The following is a 24,103-nucleotide window of genomic DNA, read 5'->3' as shown; positions in this document are numbered from 1 at the left end:
GTGGGTGGAACTCAGCATTCTCCCTTCATGCTACACCCACAGCCCTTTTTTGTTATTCTTTATTTTGCTTTAGGGTCTCACTGAGATGCAAAGGGCCTCACTAAGTAGCTGAGGCTGTCTGCAAAGTGCAGTCCTCCTGTCTGAGCCTCCTAAATGCTGGAATTAAAAGGGTGTGCCACCATTCTCATCTTGTAAAATTTAGTAACAAGAGTGTACAATTTTTTTTATGTATAAAGCAATTACAGCTTTATTTGTAGTAACGACTTTTTCTTGGCCAAACATTGAAAGAGCAAGGGGAAGAAGGAAGTATATTTGGAGTCATTCTGCTCATAATTTAGCAGAGGAAGTTATATTATGGAAGCTTTTTGTTGTATCTTGGGATTATTGAATTTGGTATTAGTATCAAATGTAAACAATTTGTAAAAGAAAATTAGAGTTTTGGGCACCCTGTAGCAAATGTTAAGAGAACAGAGACTTTAGTTGTATTAAGCCCTTGTTATAGTACCTGGTAAATATAATGAACTTTGTTATACATAGTTGTTCAGCCAGGTGTGGTGGCACAGACTTGTAATCACAGTACTTGAAAGTCTTAAGACAAGAGAATCCCAGGTTCAAGGACAGTCTCAGCAAGTAGTGAGGCTCGACAATCTAGTAATACCCTGTTTCAAAATTAAAAATAGGGCTTGGGATGCCGGGCGTGGTGGCGCACGCTTGTAATCCCCGCGCTTGGGAGGCAGAGACAGGAGGATCGCGCAGGTTCGAAGCCAGCCACGCGCGCTGCTTTAGGAGACCCTGTTTCCAAAATGAAAATGTAAAAAATAGGTCTGGGAGTGTAGCCCGGAGGTAGAAAGGCTTCCAGGAACCCCAGTACCACCCAAAAAAAAAAAAAAAAAATAGGGCTTGGGATATAGCTTGGAGGTAAAAATGTCCAGATCTCAGACCCCAGAATAAAAAAATACATAGTTCAATAAGAGAAAGATTGGTAATGTTTATGCGGGATTGTGCTGCCCACTAAAAGATCATTAGGTGAGAGGAAACTGTAAAAGGATCTTTTTGTTGAGGTTAAATTTAGGCTTTCACTTAGGCTTATTGTCTTTCAAGAGTCTATTTTTAACTCTCATTAAGCATTACTATCTATAATAACGGAGGGGGCAGGAAGAGAGATGGGGAGGGAGATGTGAGCTTTAGACTCTAAATTGCTTCTGGGAGAATTTGGAAGAACATGTATATATTTATTTTTTAATTTTCAATTTCTTTTCACACTGTAGAGTACAGGGGCTCAAGTCCAAGTGGCAGGGGATATGCTCCCCAACTCAACTGAGCGGGCCATCACTATTGCTGGCATTCCGCAATCCATCATTGAGTGTGTCAAACAGATCTGCGTGGTCATGTTGGAGGTAAGCCCTCAGGCTCATGCTGAGAGTGGGGGAGGGCAATTCTGGGGATGAGGAACTGAACTATATTTAGTAAGACTAGAATTAGGTGAAGCTGTTAGACTCCTTTGATATGGGGGTGGGGAAACAGGTTCCCTGAGTTCATACTTTTCTCCCCCCTCTGTTCGACTTTTCTTATGGTCTGTGAGCAAAAATAGAAACTGCCAGCCAGGAGGCTGGGTATACTGGTGCACACTTGTAATCCCAGCCAGCATTCAGGAGACAGACTGTTATTTATTTATCAGTTATTTAGCGAGGCCATTTGCAACTCCGTGAAACCCTGTTTAAAAAAACAAAAAAGACTAAAAAAATAGGACTAGGGGTGTAGCTCACAGGTAGAATGCCCCTGGGTTCAATCCCCAGAGTGGTGCATGCCTGTAATCCCAGTACTTGGGAGGCTGAGACTTGGAGGATCACAGGTTTGTGGCTATCCTCAGCTACTTAGTGAGGTCCTCTGTAACTTAGTGACATACTGTTTTAAAATAAAAGAGGGTTCAGGAGGTAGCTCAGGTAGAATGCCGTGGGTTCCATCTCCAAGCAGCAGTAGTCTTTTGGTTCAGGGTAATTCTAGTACTTGGTAAGTGAGGTGAGAAGATATTCAGATATTCTACTTGAACTTAGTGGACAAAAGATGCATTTGAGTTTTTGAGCAGCTATGTTATCTTTTTTTTGGTGTGTGTGTGTGTGTGTGTGTGTGTGTGTGTGTGTGTGTGTGTGTGTGTGTGTGTAGTACTGGGGATGGAACCCAGGGCTCTTCTATCTCTGGGCTACACCCCTAGACCTATTTTTATTTGGAAACAGTCTAGCTAAGTTGCTAAGGCTAATTTTGAACCTGCAATCTTATCATACTTGGCCTCCAAGTACTGGGGTTACAAGTAAGCCATGATGTCCAGCTCTTACGTTATCTTTTCTAATGTTTTATTTTGAAGACATGGATCATTGGCACATTCTTTTTTAATTTCTTGCTTTGAAGCAGATTTATTAAAAATGGTAGTTACATAGAAAAATCCAAGCTGACCATGGTGGTGCATACTTATAATCCCAGTATTTGGGAGGTTGAGGTAGGATCAGTAACTGAGGCCCTCCACAACTTAGTTAGATCCTGTTTCAAAATAAAAAATAAAATAGGACTGGTAGTATAACTCAGAGGTAGAATGCTCCTGGGGTCAATCCTCAGGACCACAAAAAAAAAAAAAAAGAATCCATGCCAGGTGTGGTGTCCTGTGCTTGTAATCAATCCCAATACTTGGGAGGCTGAGACTGGAGAATCACAAAATAGCTTGGAGGGAGAGAGAAAGCCCCTGGGTTCAATTCCCAGCACCATCAAAAATAAAAAGAAACAAGCTGGGCATGGTGGCAAACCTTCATAATCCCAGGTATACCTCCCAGGTATAACCCTAGTAGCCCCCTTTTGAAAGTGTCTCACTGAGTTGCAAAGACTTCACTAAATAGCTTGTCCATGAACCATGATCCTCCTGTATTAGTTTCCTAAATGCTGATATTACAGGCGTGCACCACCAAGCATGGCTCTTTTTTTGATGGTACTGGGGGTAGAACCCAGGGGCTTTCTACCTCTTGGTTATACTTCCAGACCTATTTTACATTTTATTTGGAAACAGGGTCTCACTAAGTTACTGAGAGCCTCACTCACTAAGTAGCTGAGGCTGGCTTTGAAACTGTGCAATCCTCCTGTCTCAGCCTCCCAAGTGCGGGGATTACAAGCGTGCACCACCACGGCCCACTCTTATTTTTGAGAGATGGTTTTCTGTAAGTTACTGAGGATGCCCTTAAACCTACATTCTTCCTGTCTCAGCCTCCCAAGTATTGGGATATCAGGTGTGTGTGTCACCATTCCTGGAGTGATTGGGTACTACTGGTAATTGGACCCAGTGACTTTCTACTTCCAATCTACACCCCCAGCCTTATTTTTATTTTGAAACAGAATCTCACTAGGTTGATTAGAGTCTCACTACTTGCTGAGACTCTCTTCAAACCTGCAATTCTCCTAGGAGTCTTAGCCTCCCAAGTACTGGGATTAATTACTGGGATACACCACCACTCTGTGCTTGCTTGTATCTATTTACATTGTCTATAACATCAAAGTTAACATTTGGATATTTTCCCATTTAGACCAAAATTTGAAATCATAAAAATAGGCAACTAAAATGTATTCATTGATTGTTTTATGGTACTGGGGATGGAACTCAAGGGTGTTCTTTGATTTGAAACAGGGTCTCACTGAGTTTTAAAGGGCCTCACTAAGTAGCTGAGGTTATCTGCGAACCACGATACTACTCCTCAGCCTCCCAAATGTTGGGATTGCAAGCGTTTACCACCATGCCTGGGTCATAGTTTTTTAGTGTGTGTTCATTTATTTAAAAACATGAGGCTGGGCATGGTGGTGAATGCTTGTCATCTCAGTACTTGGGAGGTTGAGACAAGAGGATCACAGGTTGTAGCCATCCTCAGCTATACTTAGTAATGTCCTCCATAACTTAGTGAGTCCCTGTTTCAAAATAAGATACAAAATGGGGAGCCGGGCCAGGCATGGTGGTGCACACTTGTAATCCCAACATTTGGGAGGCTGAGGAGTAGTATCGTGGTTCGCGAATAGCCTCAGCTTCTTAGTAAGGCCCTTTGAAACTCAGTGAGATACTGTTTGAAAATAAAGATAGGGTTTGAAAAGAAAAAATAGGGTTGGAAATGTAGCCCAGAGGTAGAATGCCCCTGGGTTCCATCTCTAGTACCACAAGGAGAAAAAAAAGGGAGAGCCGGGCATGGTGGCTCATGCTTATAATTCCAGCATTCAGGAGACTTGAGACCAGAGGATTGTGGTTGGTGGACAGCCTCAGTTACTAAGTGAGGACCTTCGGAATTCAGTGAGACCGTTTTTAGTTATTTTTTTTTGGTGGTACTAGGAATGGAACCAAGGGGCCTTCTACCTCTGGGCTACACTCCCAGACCTATTTTGTATTTTATTTGGAAACAGGGTCTCTCTTTTAAGCTAGCTGAGGCTGGCTTCAAACCTGTGTGATCATCCTGTCTCAGCCTCCTAAGTGCAGGGATTACAAGCGTGCGCCACCATGCCCGGCTTGAGACCCTGTTTCAAAAATAAATAGACAAAAAAAAAAAATAGGGCTGTGGGTGTAACTCGGAGGTAAAATGCCCCTGAGTTCCATCACCAGTACTGCAAAAAATAATAATAATAATAACAAAATAAAAAGACTAAAAATTAGGGCTGGGCAGGATCTAACTCAGAGGTACAGTGCCTAGGGGTTCCATCCCCAGTACTGCAAAAATATATATATTTATATATATATAGGGCTTGGGGATGTGTGGTTTGGGGTAAAATGCCCCCTGGGTCTTTTTTCTAGTACCGCCAAAAAAATAAAGAATTCAATATTTTTATTTTTTTGTCCTGCTGGGAATGAAACCAAGGGTCATTTTTCCTCTGAGCTACACTCCCAGACCTATTATTTATTATTTTTTTACTTGGAAATGGACTCACTAAATTGCTGAGTGCCTCACTAAAATTTTTTTTTTTTTTTTACTTCTAAAGATTACCCCACATATTAAAGCATGGATGAGGTAGGGATAAGGAGAGAAGTAAAAGCTGGGTCCTCACTAAATTTTTCAGCCTGGCAGAGAACCTGCTAGCCTCCTCTCTCAGCCTCCCAAGTACTGGGATTATCGACATAAGCCACCACGCTCAGCTAACTCAGGGGTATTGTACTTCAGAGATACACTCCCATTTCTATTTTATTATTATTTTCAAAACAGGGCCTCACTAAATAGTAGAGCTCCTCACAAAAGTTGCTGAGGCTGGCCTGGAACCTGCGATCCTCCTGTCTCAAGTCTGTCAGTGTGTACCACCTTGCTAAAGCTAAATTTATTTTATTTTTAATTATTTTTTGCAGTACTGGGGGTGCGACCCAGGAGCATTCTACCTCTGAGTGATACCCGCAGACCTTTATTTTTTATTTTATTTTATTTTTGCGGGTCTGGGGATGGAACTCAGAGGCATTCAACCACCGATCTACACCCCCTGCCCTATATTTTATTCTTTATTTTGAAACAGGGTCTCACTAAGTTGCAGAGGGCCTCACTAAGTAGTAGCTGAGGCTGTCTGCGAACCGCGATCCTCCGGTCTCAGCCTCCCGAATGCTGGGATTACAAGCGTGCGCCACCACGCCGGCCTGTTTTTTATTATTTATTTTGAAACAGGGTCTCACTGAGTTGCAAAGGGCTTCACTAAGTAACCAGGGTTGTCCTTGAATCTTGATCATCCTTTCTCGGCCTCCCAAATGCTGAGATTACAAGCATGTAACACCAAGCTCAGCTTAAGTTTATTTTAGTTGAATCTGTCTTGAATTTTTATGAGCTGTTCAGTTCATGTATCAATCATCTTACTGAGATAATAGCTAGCCAGAGACAGTTTGATATGTGAAAGGATGGAAATTATAGTAACTAATATGATTGAACTGTGTGTGCTAAAGCCACACAGCTGAAGCAGCTTTGAAACCTTATCTCTTTTTGTTTTTTTCCCCTCTGACTCTCTCCCAGTCCCCCCCGAAGGGCGTGACCATCCCGTACCGGCCCAAGCCGTCAAGTTCTCCAGTCATCTTTGCAGGTGGTCAGGTAAGAAAATTTCTTGTTGAACAGCTAGAAGAGACAGATTATATCTGAATTGTCAACTTTGCCAGCCACACACCAATCCACTCTGCATGCTTGCTAAAACCTGTACTCTGGCCATAGTGACTGCTTTTAGTTTTTTTTTCCTTTTTTTTTTTTTTTTTTTTTTTTTTTACTGGAGAAAGCCTTGAATGTCAAGCTCTTATTTAATTTTTAGTAGGCAATGGAAGTTTTGTAGGCACTCGGAAGAGGTAATTTATTTGGTAATTTAAGGTGGGTTGGTTGGGTTAGATGAAAGATAATAAATTCATAGTTGCCTCCATGTGTCACAACTTCATTCCCTATTCCTATCCCATTCATGCTTTAATGTGTGAGTAATCTTTAGAGGTCTGAGTAAAGATATCAAAGAATTGGACCTCTGAAGGAGGTTCTGGATTGTGGTCTCGAAATTGGGGACTCCTGAACTTGAGTGTCCTACAAACTTCCCTTTCCCTCCACCTCACCTCCCCTACTCCTACCCCTCTACTCCCAAAGTCCAGTGTATTGTAACCAAATTGTTAACTTCATGAACACTGGTTTGAAACCACATGGCATAACTGAAATTAGCTGGGATAAAAGAGTTAAGCTTGCAAGAATAGGAAGTGGAGAGCATCTTCTGCTATGGTGCTGTGACCTTTGGTGTTAGAGCAAGAAGACCAGAGCACCTCTTTGGCCTCTACTCCTTCCTCACCAATCTAAAACTCTTTATCTTTGACACGTTTTATTTTAAAGTTAGACTTTTATAAGTAGAGCATTGATAAGCATCACGGTAGTTTAATAGTTTAGAAATTAATTGATAGGTCAGTTTTTAAAAGACTGGGATTCACATTGAAATAGTGACCTTCATTCAGTTTGGTAGCTGTGAGAGCAAGTGCATTGCTCAAAATGCCTTTTCCCACTTGGGCCTGGCCTGATAGAGAGCATCTTTAAATAGTCCACCTCCTTATTTGTATTTGATGTGGAAGCCATTTAGAGGGAAAGTATAGGCTTGGTGTCATTTCAATTCAGAAAGTACTGAAGTGGCATGAAAGTAAGGTTTTAGGGGACTTATTTGTTAGCTATTTCTGGGAGCTTTCATAAGAAGTTACATATGTCACAGTGTTTACTTGAAGCAGTTTAATACCTTGGTTTATCACTAGTCTTATGTAAGCTGGTTTGGTCAAAGGGCTCAGTCTCCATAGTTGGGCAGGTAAGCAAATCAGTGTAGCCAGGAGGGTTAACCCCCCCCTCCCCAACTCCCTAGTTCTTACTCTTTTGGATTCTCTCCTTTCTCTCTGGAATTATAAGGAGTCCCATGCTGTGTGGCAGAATCCTTTCTACTTACAATTCTTCCTTCCCTTCCCTCTTTCCCTATCCCTCTTTCCCCTTGAAACATCTTTGCTTCTCTACCCTCCCCCCCACCCTTTATTCCATTGACTACCCTCTGAAAGCTTGCAAGTTCTTCATGAGTTGTCCTGTCATTCCCACAGGCCTTTTTAAATGGACCAGTTTATACAGTATCTACAGATGGACCTGTGTCTTTTGTTCCTTTGGCTAAGTGGGCTCTGTAGGGGTTCAACTTAATCCCACATGGACCAGGAGCTAGCATCAGCTCTGTTGATCTACCCCTTCATTCTTACTGAAATAGCCCAATTGTGCAGTATGAAATCTGCCCCTAGGTAACTTTTTTTTTAATTCACTATTTACAGCTCGTTTCCAATTTGTGTTGTGAGCTCCTTTTTAAAGGAAAAAAAAAATAAACAACCTTTTTTTGTGTGAATTTCATGCTGGTGACAAGGTGCCGGATTGACAGCCCTGGAGACTGAAATCCTCTATTTATCCACAGGACAGGTACAGCACAGGCAGCGACAGTGCGAGCTTTCCCCACACCACCCCGTCTATGTGCCTCAACCCTGACCTGGAGGGACCACCTCTAGAGGTGAGAGGGGATGTTCAGTCTCCAAGGCTCACTCAATCCTTCCGCCTCAGCCGAGACTGCCAACACACGGGGGGCCAGTGGCGCTGGTGATTTTTGTGCTGTGGACAACACCTGTCCACGGGGACCTGGACTGACCCCCCCACCTCATTTCACACAGGCCGCGTAGCCCACCAGATGGTAACACCAACTCTTTTTTTTTTATTTTTTATTTTTTATTTTTGGTTCGACCCCTCTCCCCCCCTCTCCTACTCCTCCCACCCCATTTTCACCTTTCTCCCACCCCTACCTGGGTGCACTTTGGGATACTAGCTATAGTGATGTGAGAAGCATCACATCCTGATAACCAACCATTCCTTCCTACCTTCCCTTTTCCTTTTCCATGCCTCCTTTTCCCACCCCATTGCCCTGAAGACCCAGCTCCCCTTTTGGGAGGTTATGATGTGGGGGGAGGAGGGAATAGTGGGAGCTGCAAGTGTCTTTTATGGAGGGGAGGTGGGAAAAGGCAGGACTTTTGGAGCACAGTGATTTTTGTTTTTTCTTGGTCAGCTCCCTAGTGTTAGGAACCTAGTCAGCTTCCAGTGTACTTAAGGTTTCTAGGTAGATTAAGGATAAAAAGAAAAGTGTTTGAAAACATGCCATGTAGACTATTTGCAGATATAATTCATGACGCCGTGATGGGTAGAGGGTTGGGGTGGGATGGAAGAGACCATTTTTCTTATGGGCTATTTTGTATACAGGGAAGAAGGGGATGGTGTTCTTGGTCAATCGAGGCATTGCTTTAATCTTACCACGTTTTTATAAGGAAGCAGATTGATTATTTGCCTTGATTGTGGAAACCTTGGCTGGTTTTATTAGGATCCCTGGAATAAAATGATTATATTTAGGATTCAAAGAAGGCCAGCTCAGGTCTGACTCTTATTTATAAGATTCCATCTATTGCCTCAATCCCTGATCTCTTGATTCTCTAGTTCAACTCTGGCTTCCTGGCTAGTTGAATTCTACCCCTTCTTCCCCACTGGGTGGCTGTCCGTGATTGGTTTTTAATAGGAACTGTTTTCCTCCTTTTGTAGGCCTATACCATTCAAGGACAGTATGCCATTCCACAGCCAGATGTAAGTTTTATTTTCACTTCTTGTTTTGCAAAGTTCCCTCTCCTGTCCAAAATTGTCTATGACTCTTTTCTCCCAAGTATCCCCAGTGAGTTGAGTTTTTAATATTTGCAATATTGTTATCCTCACAAGGTGAACCACATATTTTGGCCTTTAAATAAAAGATTTTCCAGGGCATAATAAACCTTGTTTTCCTTGTAACATTTAACCCCAAGAAGTCATAGTCCAGGAGATGATTAGCTTCTACTCTCCCCTGTGTTTCAGATTACTTGTCTAAAAGAAATGTTTTATGGTATACATACTGTTTGTTATTTCTGGGCACAGTTTAAATTTGCAGTGGACTTTGCCTCCTTGAATAGTGTTCTTTCCATGTGGGGGAGTAGGAGCTTGGTTTGCCCTTGTATTCCTTCATCTAAGGTGGCAATTTTAAAAGCATTCGGAGGGATGGAGGTGGAACTTGGCACAGAGAAGGGTAGAAGCTGAACATTTTGAGAATACAACTCAAAACTTTCCTTGTCACTAAAAACTCCTCTTAACATGCTGATATTTAGACTTTGTTTAAGGAAATTTATTTCTGCATTGTTTCTTTATCCTTACCAACCTTTTCAGGTGCTGAGCATTAGACTTGGAAAGTTGAATTTGACTCTTGGTTAGTGATAGGCCTCAGTCCAGAGGGAAATAAGAATTGAAGAGGGATTATTTTGCAACAGCAAGGACAGTTCATGTAGATGAATTAAAATGGCTATAGAAATTGTTGGTGGGGGACTAAACCCAGTTCGGTTTCTTCTTAACTTCTCTCCTTGCAGTCTCCCTGTCCCCCCATCTCCTCACCTCTCCCCAGTACTGGCGGAACCCTGCATGGTGTGTTTTCCCTAGCACCACTGCACAGTTTGTTTACCTCGCCTGTATGTGCTTGTCCCTGGGGCAACTGTTGCAATGGCTGCAAACCATTAAATAGCCCACAAGGGGATGGTTGTTGGGTGCATATTGTTGCTTTCCTTTTTACAGAACCCAAAGTGCATTCATTCTTATACTGACACCCTAACCTTTGTCCTTCATATTCTGTCCATGACCTGGGTTGTATTGTAAGCCCAAGCCCTGCCCTCTGATGTAGATGGAGTAATAGAATAAATTTTGGGGATCAGGAGCTCTGCATTTTCACATCTGAATGTTTGTGATTCTTGATTTTGTTACTCTTCTAATGGCAATCTCTCCTGTTTCCTTCTGCAGTTGACCAAGCTGCACCAGTTGGCAATGCAACAATCTCATTTTCCCATGACGCATGGCAACACTGGATTCAGTGGTATGGATACCTCAGTGTTTGTTTCTATATGGTGTAGTACAAGACAGAGGCCCGTCCCAAGGTCTCAGCTTGACATCTGTTTTAAGAAAAACTTCATTACCCAGCATCCTGCTGGCTTAAACTTGGCCTGTCTACTATGGCTAAAGCCAAGGAGGTAATGTGTTTGTTAACGTGGTTTTCATTTGGGGTGAGTTATGTGAGAAGAATAAAAAGGCCCTGTAAGGTTTGGGGGTGAGGTATGGGGATGCTTGTCAGCCAAAGGGTAGGCTGATATTTCTTTAAACTCATTCTAATTGTTGCCCCCTTGATCTGATCAGCACCCCCTTCTCTCCACCAGCTATTCAGTCTTGGGTAGAGACAATCCATTTGTGCCAAATTGTGTAGTGGTTTTTGTTTTTGTTTTTTTGTTTTTGTTTTCTGGGCTTTTTTTTTTTCTGTATAAGGAATAACTTGTCCGATAGGGTTAGGATGAGACCACCAAACTCATTTTCACTTGTATCTTAACAGGCATTGAATCCAGCTCTCCAGAGGTGAAAGGCTATTGGGGTAATGATTAAAAAAAAAAATCTGTAGTATTCTACTGTTATATTAATAAACTGGTGGGAGTCTTGTTTCACTGCCCATGAACCATACTAGCAACATGCACATGGCAGAGAGGAGCTGAGAGAGCAAAGGGGTAGGCCTGGTGCCCCTGAGGGTCCCTTGATGGATCTGGCCAACCCCTTTCTAAATATGCAGTTGAGGGAAGAACTAGGTTTACGAAGGTTAGCCAGCAGGCCTGGCCCAGTCCAGGTGTCATTGTAGATAAGTATGGGTGTTTGCCGTTTTTTTCTTTTTTCTTTTTTCTTTTTCTTTGGAACATCAAACAAAAGCGAGAACAAATTGAGGAAAAGACAGGGAATAAATCTGGAGAAATGAACTCCCTCGCCTGGCTGCCATTTCATTCTTTCCTACTTTTAAGTATAGGTTAGGAGGATAGAGGTAGAGGGTGTTAACATGATACGGGTATATTTATAAAGCAACTCAGCATGTGTGCCAAAAATCCATGGTACCCAATAATTAGGCATGATACTGGCATTGGTGTTAGTGAGTGTTGGGTGAGATAAAATTGGAACACAATAGTAGGAAATTCTAAGCAGAAAAGGGGTAGAAATACAAAAGGACTTACTGTTTAGATTTTGGTCCTGTTTTAGGATACCATACTCCCTTGCCCCTTGCTGTCCCCCTATCCCTAATAGGCTGGGCTTTGCAGAAAATGGCATGAAATCAGCTCTTCTGAGTGTACAGAAGAACCTTTACAACATTCTACACCCCTCTCCCCTCTTTCCTCCTTGGAGGCTTCCAAGTTAGTGATGAATCCCAACAGCCAATGCTGGGTTTCCAGTTAATTTCTTTCTGATAGTTTAATGTGCAGATCAGGGTGGTTTTGCATGCTGTGCATTGAACTTCCTTGCTCTCTTCTGTCTTTTAGCAGGTTTGGATGCATCTGCTCAGACTACTTCTCATGAACTCACCATTCCAAATGATGTAAGTATAATTGGTTGGGTTGCTTGGGATGCAAGTAAGAGGTTTTTTTTGTTTTGTTTTGTTTTGTTTTGTTTTTTGATACTGGGAAATGGAACCCAGGGGCATTGTACCTCTGAGCTACACTCCCAGCCCTATTATTTTAGTCTTTATTTTTTTGAAACAGTCTCACTGAGTTGCAAAGGGCCTCACTTAATAGTAGCTGGGGCTATCTGTGAACTGTGGTCCTCGGATCTCAGCCTCCCAAATGCTAAGATTACAAGTGTACACTATCATGCCTGGCTGAGAATTGGTTTAAAAGAAGTGTCCAGATACAGTTAAGTTCTAAGAAAAGCCCATGAGAATTTTTAGACACTAGATTAAATACACAGAATTCTGAGTATTGATTATACAGAAAATTGATAAGGTGGTTGGACATTATCATGAGGCAGCAAGAACCAATTAGTCTCAAGTAGATATTCCATTTGGTTTTGTTTCTTTTTTTTATTTTGAAACAGGTTTTTACTAAGTCCTGAGGCTGGTGAACAACCTGTAATGCTCCTGTCTTAGCCTCCCAAACATTGGGATTACAGGCGTGTACCACCAGATTGATTGACGCTTTTTTTATTTTATTGCAGGTCTGGGGATGGAACCCAGGGTCATTGAACCTCTGAGCTATACCCCCTGCTCTATTTTTTTTTTTTTTTTTAATTCTGGGGGTGTTTTGCTGGGGATGGGCCTACATTTTCCAGGCCTATTTTATATTTTATTTGGAAACAGGGTCTCACTAAGTTGCTGACAGCCTCATTAAGTAGCCAAGGCTGGCTTTGAGTCTATGCGATCTTCCTGTCTCAACTTCCCAAGCGCTGGGATTACAAGTGTGTGCCACCATGCCCATCTGAGCTACACACTCAGCTTTATTATTTTTTTTAAATTCTTTATTTTGAAACAGAGTCTCTCTGGGTTGCAAAGGGCTTCACTAAGTAGCTGAGGCTGTCTGTGAACCGCTATCCTCCTATCTTAGCATCCTGAATGCTGGGATTACAAGTAGGTGCCAACATGCCCAGCAACTCAGTTCTTTTTAATAGGGAATAAAGCTGGAGATATAGCTCAGTGGGTAGAGCAGAAGCTCTGGGTTCATCCTTGAGAATTGCCATAAAATTAAAACAAATAAGGATACATGGGTAGAGATTGTAGGATGATATATCAGTTCTCATTGTCATATATTTATAGACTTGAATTGTAGAAGTTAGGAAGGTGGGATGGAATTTTTTGGTCTCACTTTGCAAGTCTTAATTTGATTTGCCTTGTTCTCCCCCCCCCACCCCATTTCAAGTTGATTGGCTGCATAATCGGGCGTCAAGGCGCCAAAATCAATGAGATCCGTCAGATGTCTGGTGCGCAGATCAAAATTGCGAACCCAGTGGAAGGATCTACTGATAGGCAGGTTACCATCACTGGATCTGCTGCCAGCATTAGCCTGGCTCAATATCTAATCAATGTCAGGTAAGATTGCCCTTTTTTCTTTTAATGCCAACATAGTAATATGTGTTGGAAAATATTGTAATACATTAGTAAATATGGGAATACTTGGGATGGATAGGAGCGGTAAAATTTTTTAAAAAGTTTAGTTCTTCTCTAGTGTAGCAGAAAAAAGTAATTATATTGGAGTAAGCTTGCATGGGGTGGCATAGATTGCTTTTGGTGGTTTGGGGAGTAGAAGGAATGACATGCATTCAGTAGGACGACAGTATTCTTGACAACAGTCATACTGACAACCCAAATGTGTCTTTCTTTTATTTAATGCATGTCATATAGACCAGTGTTTCTTTCACTGAGTTGATGTGGGCATCTAAAGCACCTTCAATTACTGGTAATAATGTGACATCAAAGCAGTTATTTAAAGGCAGGCATTACTATATATTCTGAAAACATTTATTTTTTTTTCAAATTGTTTGTTAGGTTGAAGATTTGTGGGACAGTGGAGGCACTGGTATTTGAATTTTCCATAAATGCCAGGTGCATTTTCTGTCTCATTCCTTCCCCAGTTCCATTTATCCTATACTTAGGTGATGTCAAAACACAACTATTCATAGTCAAATGAACTCCTAAGAATGTTTGTTTTTTGTTTTCTTAGATCACTTGCTTAAGTCACATTGTTAATTGCTCACCAAAATTTTAAACCGGTGTAGACAGACCATTTCCCAAGAGGCTTAGCTATTTTTATGGGAAGTGTTAATCTAGTTGTCATTTTAATTTTTTCCATAGGTATAGAGACTCTTTAGTATGGTAGTTTTATGAGCTCTTCAATCTGGTAGAAGGGAAGGGGTTCTTAAGTATGAAGATTGTATTCTTCTCATGCTTCTACTGACCTATCCCTAGTTTAAAATATTTAAATTCCTTAGGAGTAGTCCGGAGTTGCCTTTTTCATGCCTGGAAGTACTAAGTTTTCATATAGAAAAGATTTTTCCTGCCTAGATCTTTTTTCTTCAGCTACTAAACACATCCGTCTCAGAGTAAAATGGTTGTAAACATTTACACAGAGGCAATGATTTCTTGCCTCTAATTAGAATATTGGAGGCGTATATTCACTGGTAAAAATCAGTTTTTGGAGTCTAGAAATTGTTTCTTTTGCTTTCGAAAGGATTCTGAATATATTTACATGTGAACTGTTTCCCTGGCCCATAATAGGTTAGTGACTATATTGTAGGGAGGTAGAACTTAACCTTAGAGTCATTTTCAGGATTTTTATTGAATGGCTGGCCACGTAGGATCATCCTACTTAATGAAATTGTCCAGGCTGTAGATTTGGGTCAGAACTGTGTGTGTGTGTGTGTGTGTGTGTGTGTGTGTGTGTGTGTGTGTGTGTGTGTGTGTGTTACTGGGGATGGAGCCCAGAGACATTTTACCTTCGAACTATACCCCAACCCTATCTTTTTCTATTAATTAATTAATTTTGTGGTACTGGGGATGGAAACCAGGGACAGTCTACCTCTGAGCCACAATCTCAGCCCCATTTTTTTATTTTTTATTTTGAAACACGGTCTCACTGAGTTGCAAAGGGCCTCACAAAGTATTACGGCTGTCCTCAAACCATGATCCTCCGTTTCATCCTCCCAGATGCTGGGATTATAAGCCTGTGCCATCACACCTAGCACTATTTATTTTTAGTTTTTTTTTTTTTTTTTTTACCTAGGGGCATTTTACCCAGCACTTTTTTTTTTTTTTTTTTTTAAGCTGGTCTGTTGATGGAACCCAGAGGCATTTGATCTCTGAGCTACACCCCCTGTCCAATTTTTTATTCTTTATTTTGAAACAGGGTCTCACTGAGTTAATGCCTCACTAAGTAGCTGAGGCTGTCTATGAACTGTGATCCTCCAGTCTCAGCCTCCCAAATGCAGGGATCACAAGCAAGCGCCACCACTAGGCTCCTGTTTTCTTTTTTTTTTTTTTTTTTTTTTTGGTGGTACTGGGATTCTTGAAAGCCCTTCTACCTCTGGGCTACACTCCCAGACCTATTTGTACATTTTTTATTTGGAAACAGGGTCTCCTAAGCCAGCACACGTGGCTGGCTTCGAACCTGCATGTGATTACATGTGTGTACCACCATACCCGGTGGGTCAGAAGTTTTTAAAGCTTCTTTAACACTAAAGAGAGCTCTAAGCATGGATAAAATGTCACCATCTCATCTTGGGCCAGTTTAAATGCAAAAATCAAGCTGGTTTTAATTACTAGGCAGGAATGATTTATCTGTTCATTGAGGGATTTTTTAACCCGGCCTCAGCATTATTTTTTATTTTTTATTTAGAAATAGGGTCTCACTGAGTTGCAAAGGGCCTAAGTAGCTGAGGCTGGCTGTGAACCATGATCTTCCTGTTTCAGCTTCCCAAATGCTAGGATTACAAGTTGAGTCTCCATGCCTGGCCCCTTGTTCCCATTCAAATTGACCTTTTATTCAAAGGTAAATAAAATGGAGTCTTAGAAACTCCTTGCTCTTGAAGAGGTAGCCATTTGCCAGATTGTCTGGATAGACTTTCACAAATATCTGCATTTCCGACTTAAGACACATAGAGACATTTGGAGACAGGTATTTGTGGGTATGGGAATGGAACCCAGGGGCATTAGACCTCTGAGCTTTACCCCCTGCCCTATTTTGTATTCTTTATTTTTTGTGTGTTTGGTACTAGGGATGGAACCCAGGGGCATTCTAACTCCAGGCTACATTCCCAGACCTATTTTATATTTTATTTAGAAACAGGGTCTCAGTAAATTGCTGAGAGCCTCCTCACTCAGTAGCTGAGGCTGGCTTTGAACTTGCAATCCTCCTGTCTAAACCTCCCAAGCGCTGGGATTACAAGCATGCACCACCATACTCAGCCTGTATTTTTTGGGTGTGGGGGGATGTCTGGGGATGGAACCCAAAGGCATTTGACCTCCAAACTACACCCCCTGCCCAATTTTTTATTCTTTATTTTGAAACGGGGTTTCACTGAGTTGCAGAGGGCCTCACTAAGTAGCTGAGGCTGTCCACGATCCACGATCCTTCCGGTTTCAGCCTCCTGAATGCTGGGATTACAGGTGTGCTCCACCACGCTCGGCTCCCAGCCTGTATTCTTTATTTTGAAACAGGGTCTCACTAAGTATCTGAGGCTGTCTGCGAGTGCTGGGTTACAAGCTTGCGCCACCATGCCTGGCTCGAGACATAGGTTTTTGGTGGTAGTGGGGTTGGAACCCAGGGGCCTTCTATCTACCTCTGGGCTACACTCCCAGACCTATTTTATATATTTTATTTAGAAACAGGGTCTCTCAAGCCAGCGGAGGCTGGCTTTGAACCTGTACAAACCTCCTGTCTCAGCCTCCCAAGCACGGGGATTACAAGCGTTCGGGAAGGCTGAGACCGAAGGATAGCGGTTCGCGGACAGCATTAGCTACTTAAGCCCTCTGCAACTTGGACCCTGTTTCAAAATAAAGAACAAAAAAACAGGGCAGGGGGTATAGCTTGGAGGTCGAATGCCCCTGGGTTACATTCTCACACACACACAGACACACACAAATAGTAAGAGCATTTTTTTGTAGCATTTTTAAACATGAACGAATGGTAGTACTTAAGTTTCCTCAGTTCTTTAAAGTCAGCATTTGAATTGTGATTAGTCAATACAAAGAACTCATATTCTCCACCTCTTCCCACCAGAAAAGCCTATCCAGTTCTTATCTATACTTCAGTTCTCTTTATTTTTCTTTGAAATGCTACATTCTTTGAACTTTGAAATCAGTCAGTGGTTCATTTAATGTGAAGATTGGAAGCAGACCTTAATTTTACTACAGGATAAAACAACAATGTGTGTAACATTCAAAGTTTGTGAATGATGGTTAGATAATTGATTTACCATAAGGATGGAAAATTGATGTTTAATTAGTGGGTGAGACACTTGTTACTTAGAGACTGTATTTCTTTCAGTTTTACCTGAAGTCCCTCCTTTCTGACTTCTGGGTGGGTGAGTGTAGAGTACTGGGAAGCATATGTGCTATATGTTTTTTGTTCTCAGTTCATCAGTCTTTTCTTCATTGGAGCAATTTTAAATAGCTTTGTGGAATGGAGGTGGCAATTACATATTTTGAGGGGGTGGGATACAGTCTAAAAGACTTGTCACAGTTGATATTAAGTCTTCCTAATTGACAACCAAAGGCACTTACTGATAAAACTGAAGCAGTTTTTTGTCCTGTACTTTTTTCCCTTTTGTGGTCTTCCCTTCCACCCACCCTTTTTTTTTGTTCCTTTTTTCCTCTGTTACAGTTTAGAAAACGCTAAACCCTCCTCCCAGGCAGCCTCCGTCACGATCCCTGATCACCTCAGCATCAACCTCTCTCAACCCTCCACCCCTTCTTCTTCTTCTTCCTCCTCCACCACCACCCCCTCGCTCGCCACAGCGGGGACCTCCGACGCACCCTCCAGCCTCCCCAACCCTCTTCCGACCGCCCCTTGTGTCTCCAGTCTGCTTGGCATGAAACCCATCCCTCTCCTGGCTCTAAATGTTGTGTCTGCTGCTAAGGGTACCGGGGCTTCAGCTACCACCACCACCACCTCTGCGGTGCCATGTGTAACTAACAAACTGAAAGGCGAAAAACAGAGATTCTCCCCCTACTGAGTGCACATCTTGAGGCATCTCCTCAAGTATTTATTGGTTCATTTTATTTTCCTTTGTTAATATTGGTGAGAACCAAACTGTTGTGAGCTTGTAAGATCATTTTCTTTTTACTACTTTGGGGTATTTGTGGTATAACTGGGTGGGGATGGGGGGCAATGGAAACCCTTGTTTAGGTTTAGGTCATTTCAGCTGAGTGCCTGTTTCAGAGTCTGACTTGTTGAAATCTTTATCTAGAGCCAGTTCTTGCTCTTCTTTCTCGTTTTGTTAACCTTTTTTTGTAGCTTTATGATTTTGCCTTGCAATATAACAATGTGTTAGGCTCTGTGTTAATGAATAAAAGCTTCTCCGTTAACCCATTACTTCTTAATATTATTTAATGGTTAAGCTCTCAGCAGGCCTACGTGGCCAGAATTGTGTTTCTAGCTATAATAAAGTTGCCACAGTAAGAACTTTAGTTTACCGTGTGCTGTACCGGGTAAAGGGGTGGGAGCTTGTTTCCTGTGGCTATTTGACTAGGAAATCTATACAACTGACTTGGGCCTTTTTGTATCTCTGGCTGGTTTTTTATAAAACTTTCTAATCTCACAAAGAGAGGAGTGTCTGTAGGTATTTATACTGAGGGTCCTTCATATTAGCAAGAACCTTCAATAGTGAAGGATAATTTTTCAGATCCCATACCTCCCAACAGAAGCAGGTAACAAGGATGCCATTCAAGACTTCTCTATTTCCTCTGGTAGGTGATTACTGAGGACCTTTTCCAAGACATACATAAAAGAAAGTTCTTTACCCAGAATGGTGGGGCAGGGTAGCATAAGTCAGTGTTCTGCAAGTCCTAAATTACCCTTTTTTTGTGACATATGGAAGATGGACAACCAGCCTATGACTTAATAGGAAAGGGTGCTCTGATGAGTCATCCTAAACAAGCTCTTATTAGCCAAGTTTCTTTACTCTTCTTTTCCTTACCTTTCCTTCTTTCTCCCAACAACACTATTTGTGAATAGGAAATTATATGCTTAGGGATTAACTAATCTCTAACTCAATTAGGAGCCTAAAAGAGTGTTATCCTTTTTTTTTTTTTTTCCTGTGTGTATGTGTCAGTGAAGATGGAAAGCAAGGGCATTCCACCTCAGAGGTACACCACTAGCCCTAATTTTTATTCCATATTTATTTTGTGGTACTAGGGCTGGAACCCAGGGTTTTTTCTACCTCTGGGCTATACTCCCAGACCTATTTTATTTTATTTTATTTTATTTGTGCGTCTGGGAATGGAAGCATTCGAACTCCGAGCTACACCCCCTGCCCTATTTTTTATTCTTTATTTTGAAACCGGGTCTCACTGAGTTTTAGAGGGCCTCATTAAGTAGCTGAGGCTGTCCCTGAACTGTGATCCTCCAGTCTCAGCTTCCCGAATGCTGGGATTACAAGCATGCCCACCATGCCCGTCTCAGACCTATTTTATATTTATTTGTATTATTATTTATATACTCCCAGACTTATTTTTTATTTATTTAGTTAGTTTTGGTGTTACTGGGGGTAAAACTCAGGAGCTTTCTACCTCTGGGCTATACTCCCAGCCCTATTTTATATTTTATTTGGGAACAGGGTCTCACTAAATTGCTGAGAGCCTCACTAAGTAGCTGAGGCTGGCTTCGAACCTGCGCGATCCTCCTGTCTCAGCCTCCCAAGCACGAGGATTAACAAGCGTGCGCCACCACGCCCAGCTATATTTATTTCTTTATATTTATTTGGAAACAGGGTCTCACTAAGTTGCTTGAGAGCCTTACTAAGTTGCTGAGGCTGGCTTCAAACCTATGCAATCCTCCTGTCTCAGCCTCCCAAGCACTGGAATTACAAGTGTGTGCTACCATGCTCGGCTCTTTATTCTTTATTTTGAAGCAGGGTCTCGGTGAGTTGCAAAAGGCCTTACTAAGTAGTAGCTGAGGCTGTCTGCGAACCATGATACTCCTGTCTCAGCCTCCTAAATGCTGGGATTACAAGCATGAGCCACCACGTCTTGCGGGCCCTAAAAGATTTTTAATTTGTAGATCATACAAGTAATGGGGCTGATCAAAACTTAAAAAACTTCTGCTTTATTTTACTTTAGTAAATTCCCTGAATCTGACTTTTTTTGGTGCTGGAATTTGAACCCAGGGCCTTATGTGATGCTACCACTGGGCTATAGACCTAGCTATTTATTCATTTTCTTATCCCATGATGGTTATGAATCTTATGTCCATAAAAGAATAAAATTGATGGGCTGGGGATATAGCTCACTAGAAGATTGTTTGCCTAGCATGTCCTAGACCTTTGGTTCAACCAACAGCACTATAAAATAAGTGGGGAAAAGGTTCTAGAAGACCTCTGATTTTCTTCTGTTTAGCACATTGCTTGAGTACTGAATGGATAATGTTCTTCCAAACATGAGAAAAAAAAGAAATCGGTACAGAGATTTCTCCCTGATAACCACTCCTCATTCTCTTTGCCTTTCCACATTCTTTTTGTTTGACATTGTTCAAAAAACAATTGAGCCAGGCGTGGTGGCGCATGCTTGTAATCCCAGCATTTGGGAGGCTGAGACAGGAGGATCGCTGTTCTCAGACAGCCTCAGCTACTTAGGTCCTCTGCAACTCTAGTGTGACCATGTTTCAAAATAAAGGATAAAAAATGGGGCAGGGGGTGCATCTTGGAGGTCAGATGCCCTTTGGGTTCCATCGCCAGACCCCCCCACACACACAAAAAAAACATAGCTATGAGTATTTCACCAACTCTCTGGTGTTATTGTGGCTCTTTCATTCCCAGTTGGGCCTATGAAGTAGTGTTATATGCTGCGATTCTGCATGAAGGTTTGGAGGGGCAAATGTAATTGTCCAAAGTTGTCTAACTAGAAATTTTCACTTAGTCGATCCTATTATGCAGCTCTCACTTGGTAAGTTCCCTCTGTGATTAGGTCTTTCTGTACGGATACGGCTATTTTAGTATATCTAGGCTTTTTTTTTTTTTTTTTTTTTTTTTTTCCTTTTTTTTTTTCTCTTTTTATGGTACTGGGGTGGGGGGGTGGAACCCAGGGCCTTTCTAACATCCAGGATACACCCTAGACCTATTTTATACTTTATTTGGAAATAGGGTCTCACTTAAGTGGCTGAGAGCCTTACTAAGTTGCAGAGGCTGGCTTCAAACCTGTGCAGTCCTCCTGTCTCAGCCTCCTAATCGCTATTACATGCGTGTGCTACCACGCCTGGCTTGTTTATCTAGTTTTTAATTAGGCATCCCCTTTAACCTAATGAATATTTCCTAAGGAAGGATTGCTGGGAAGGAATCCAGTTGTTTTAAAGGACTGACTGCCATAGCCACCTCTAATTTCTTAGATCCCCCTTGTGGTCCATTTCTTGAAGTCCCTATTGTTTTATTTGTGGTGCTGGGATCCTTGTGTGTGTTATAGGCAAATGCTCCATTACTGAGCTACAATTCCAAGCATTGGTGGGGTTTTCCTTCTGCTTGCCTCATTCCCTCTGCCTCCAACAGACTCCTGTAAATTGCTGCTCAGGATTCATAGAAGTTCTTTTTTTATCTATGTCAGGCCATGGTGCTATCACTTTCTTGAATTAACTTTTTTTTTTTTTTTTTTTTCTGGTACTGGAGATGGAACCAAGGGGGCATTTTACCTCCAAGCTACACTCCCCAGTCCCTTTGTGTGTGTGTGTGCGCGCGTGCTACTGGGGTTCCTGGAAAGCCTTCTACCTCCAGGCTGCACTCCCAGACCTATTTTATTTGGAAACAGGGTCTCAAGCCAGCAAGGCTGGCTTCGAACCCTGCACAATCCTCCTGTCTCTGCCCCCCCAAGCGTGGGGATTACATTTGTGCACAACCACGCCCAGTGTCCCAGTTGCGGGTCTTGGGATGGAACCCAGAGGCATTCGACCTCTGAGCTGCACCCCCTGCCCAATTTTTTATTTTGAAATAGGGTCTCACTGAGTTGTGGAGGGCCTCACTAAGTAGCTGAGGCTGTCTGCCGAGCAAGATCTTCCGGTCTCAGGTCTCAGCCTCCCAAATGCTGCGATTACAAGTGTGCGCCACCATGCCTGGCTCCAGTTGTATTTTCTATCCTTTATTTTGAAACAGGGTCTCACTTGAGTTGGATAGGGCCTCACTAGGTAGTGGTAGCTGCGCCTGCCCATGAACTGTGATTCTCTTGTCTCAGCCTCCCAAATGCTGGGATTACAAGCATGTGCCAACACACTCAGCTACCTTATTCCTGAAACAGGGTCTCACTAAGTAGCTGAGGCTGTCTGCAAACCTGCGATCCTTCTGCCTCTGCCTCCCAAGTACTGGGATTACAAGCATGCACCATAGCCAGCCTTCTTGAACCTTCATCTTTCTCTGAAACTTAAAATTTAGTTTATTTTTTTTTACCTTGCCTTATTAGATGGTCCTAGATTGGCAAGAATCTGCCCTCCTTTTTTTGTGGTGCTGAGGATCGAGCCCATGCCTTGTGTTTTTCATTGAACTACCTCCCCTGTCCAGTGTGTGACCTATTAAAAACTAAATGTTCCTCTTCATGCTGAGGTGAGGATGTGAAGAAGTAATTTCTGATTTAAAAATTAATACAGCTGGTAGTTGAAGGATTTTTCAGTGTCCTAGGCCTCAGTTTTTTCTTTTGGGAAGATTGTGGCCTTGTTTTGTTTTGTTTTTAGGTATTGGGGAATGGAACCAAGGGAATTTTACCTCCAAGCTGCATCCCCAGTCCTGTTTTTTATCCTTTATTTTGAAACAGGGTCACATTGAGTGGCAAAGGGCCTCACTAAGTAATAGCTGAGGCTGTCCTCGAACCACAGTCCTCAGCCTCCTAAATGCTGGGATTATAAGTGTGCACCACCATGTGGGCCCGGCATGCCTTGATTTTTGTGGAAGATATACAGATGATGATTTTCTCTGTTATGCTTTCTTGACCAGACACCAAAATAGGTAATCTTTTGTCAAATTACTTTTTTATCTGGAACTGACTCTTAAAATGTCTAGTGTTTAGCTTGGCATTTGGGAGGCTGAGACAGTAGGATCGCGCTTCGGCTACTTACTGAGGCCTTTTGCAACTCAGATTCTGTTTCAAAGTAAAGGATAACAAATAGGGATAGGGGTGTACCTAGGAGGTAGAATGCCTCTGGGTTCTACCCCATTTCTGCCAAAAAAATTAAAAAATAGTGTTTAAGAGTTCAAACTGGAAGCCGGGTATGGTGGCACACTTGTAATCCCAGTACTTGAACTGAGACAGGATCACAGGTTTGCTGCCAATCAAAGCTACTTATTCTCTTTCAAAATATAGGCTGGCCATGGTGGCGCACGCTTGTAATCCCTGCGCTTGGGAGGCAGAGACAGGAGGATTGCGCAGGTTCAAAGCCAGCCGCGCGTGCTGGCTTAGGAGACCCTGTTTCCAAATAAAAATGTAAAAATAGGTCTGGGAGTGTAGCCCGGAGGTAGAAGGGCTTCCAGGAATCCCAGTACCACAAATAATAAATAAATAAATAAATAAATAAATAAATAAATAAATAAATAAATAAATAAATAAAGCGAGCCTGGGGATAGCTCAGAGGTAGAATGACACTGGGTTCAGTCCCCCGTACTGGGGGAAAAAAGTTCAAAGTGAGAGCCAAGCCTAGCTTTCTATCCATTAAGACTGGTAACTTTCCCTCAAACCTCTAAGTTGGATTTCAGGACTGCAAATACCTATTTAAAAACAGGCATGAAGCTGGGCATGATGGCGCACGCGTGTAATCACGCGCTTGGGAGGCAGAGACAGGAGGATCACACAGGTTCAGGAGACCCTGTTTCCAAGTAAAAAGTATAAAATAGGTCTGGGAGTGTAGCCCCAAGGTAGAAGGGTTTCCAGGAACCCCAGTATCACCAAAAATAAAACAGGCATGATGGGCAGGTATGCTTGAATGTTTTCACTCAAGATGACCATAGATTCAGGCCTTTCTAGAATGAACTAGTGAATTCAAGCAGAGAGGTGTGTGTGTGTGTGTGTG

General features: G+C 42.2%; 1 protein-coding gene across 18 annotated transcripts in view; it reads left to right on the top strand.

Moving 5' to 3' along the window:
• The window catches only part of PCBP2 (poly(rC) binding protein 2), a gene marked incomplete at both ends in the record, with an annotated part of 39,484 nt that overhangs the window by 14,276 nt on the left and 1,105 nt on the right, over window positions 1-24,103 (top strand). Inside the window, 9 exons of one of the 18 annotated variants that reach the window (XM_080706589.1) lie at window positions 1,269-1,397; window positions 5,997-6,071; window positions 7,930-8,022; window positions 9,093-9,134; window positions 10,362-10,434; window positions 10,942-10,980; window positions 11,909-11,961; window positions 13,274-13,443; window positions 17,732-18,083. In XM_080706589.1, coding sequence (XP_080562715.1) covers window positions 1,269-1,397; window positions 5,997-6,071; window positions 7,930-8,022; window positions 9,093-9,134; window positions 10,362-10,434; window positions 10,942-10,980; window positions 11,909-11,961; window positions 13,274-13,443; window positions 17,732-18,083 — 1,026 coding nt within the window. Of the gene's footprint in view, window positions 1-1,268; window positions 1,398-5,984; window positions 6,072-7,929; window positions 8,023-9,092; window positions 9,135-10,361; window positions 10,435-10,941; window positions 10,981-11,905; window positions 11,962-13,273; window positions 13,444-17,731; window positions 18,084-24,103 lie in introns of those variants that run through there. The other 17 variants (XM_080706588.1, XM_080706580.1, XM_080706579.1 and 14 more) reach the window with 17 other exon arrangements.

This window comes from Muscardinus avellanarius, assembly GCF_963383645.1.
Source record: "Muscardinus avellanarius genome assembly, chromosome: 11".
In the NCBI taxonomy this organism is placed as follows: Eukaryota; Metazoa; Chordata; class Mammalia; order Rodentia; family Gliridae; genus Muscardinus; species Muscardinus avellanarius.
The sequence above is the reverse complement of the archived record's forward strand: the minus strand, read 5'-3'. Positions and strand labels throughout refer to the sequence as shown.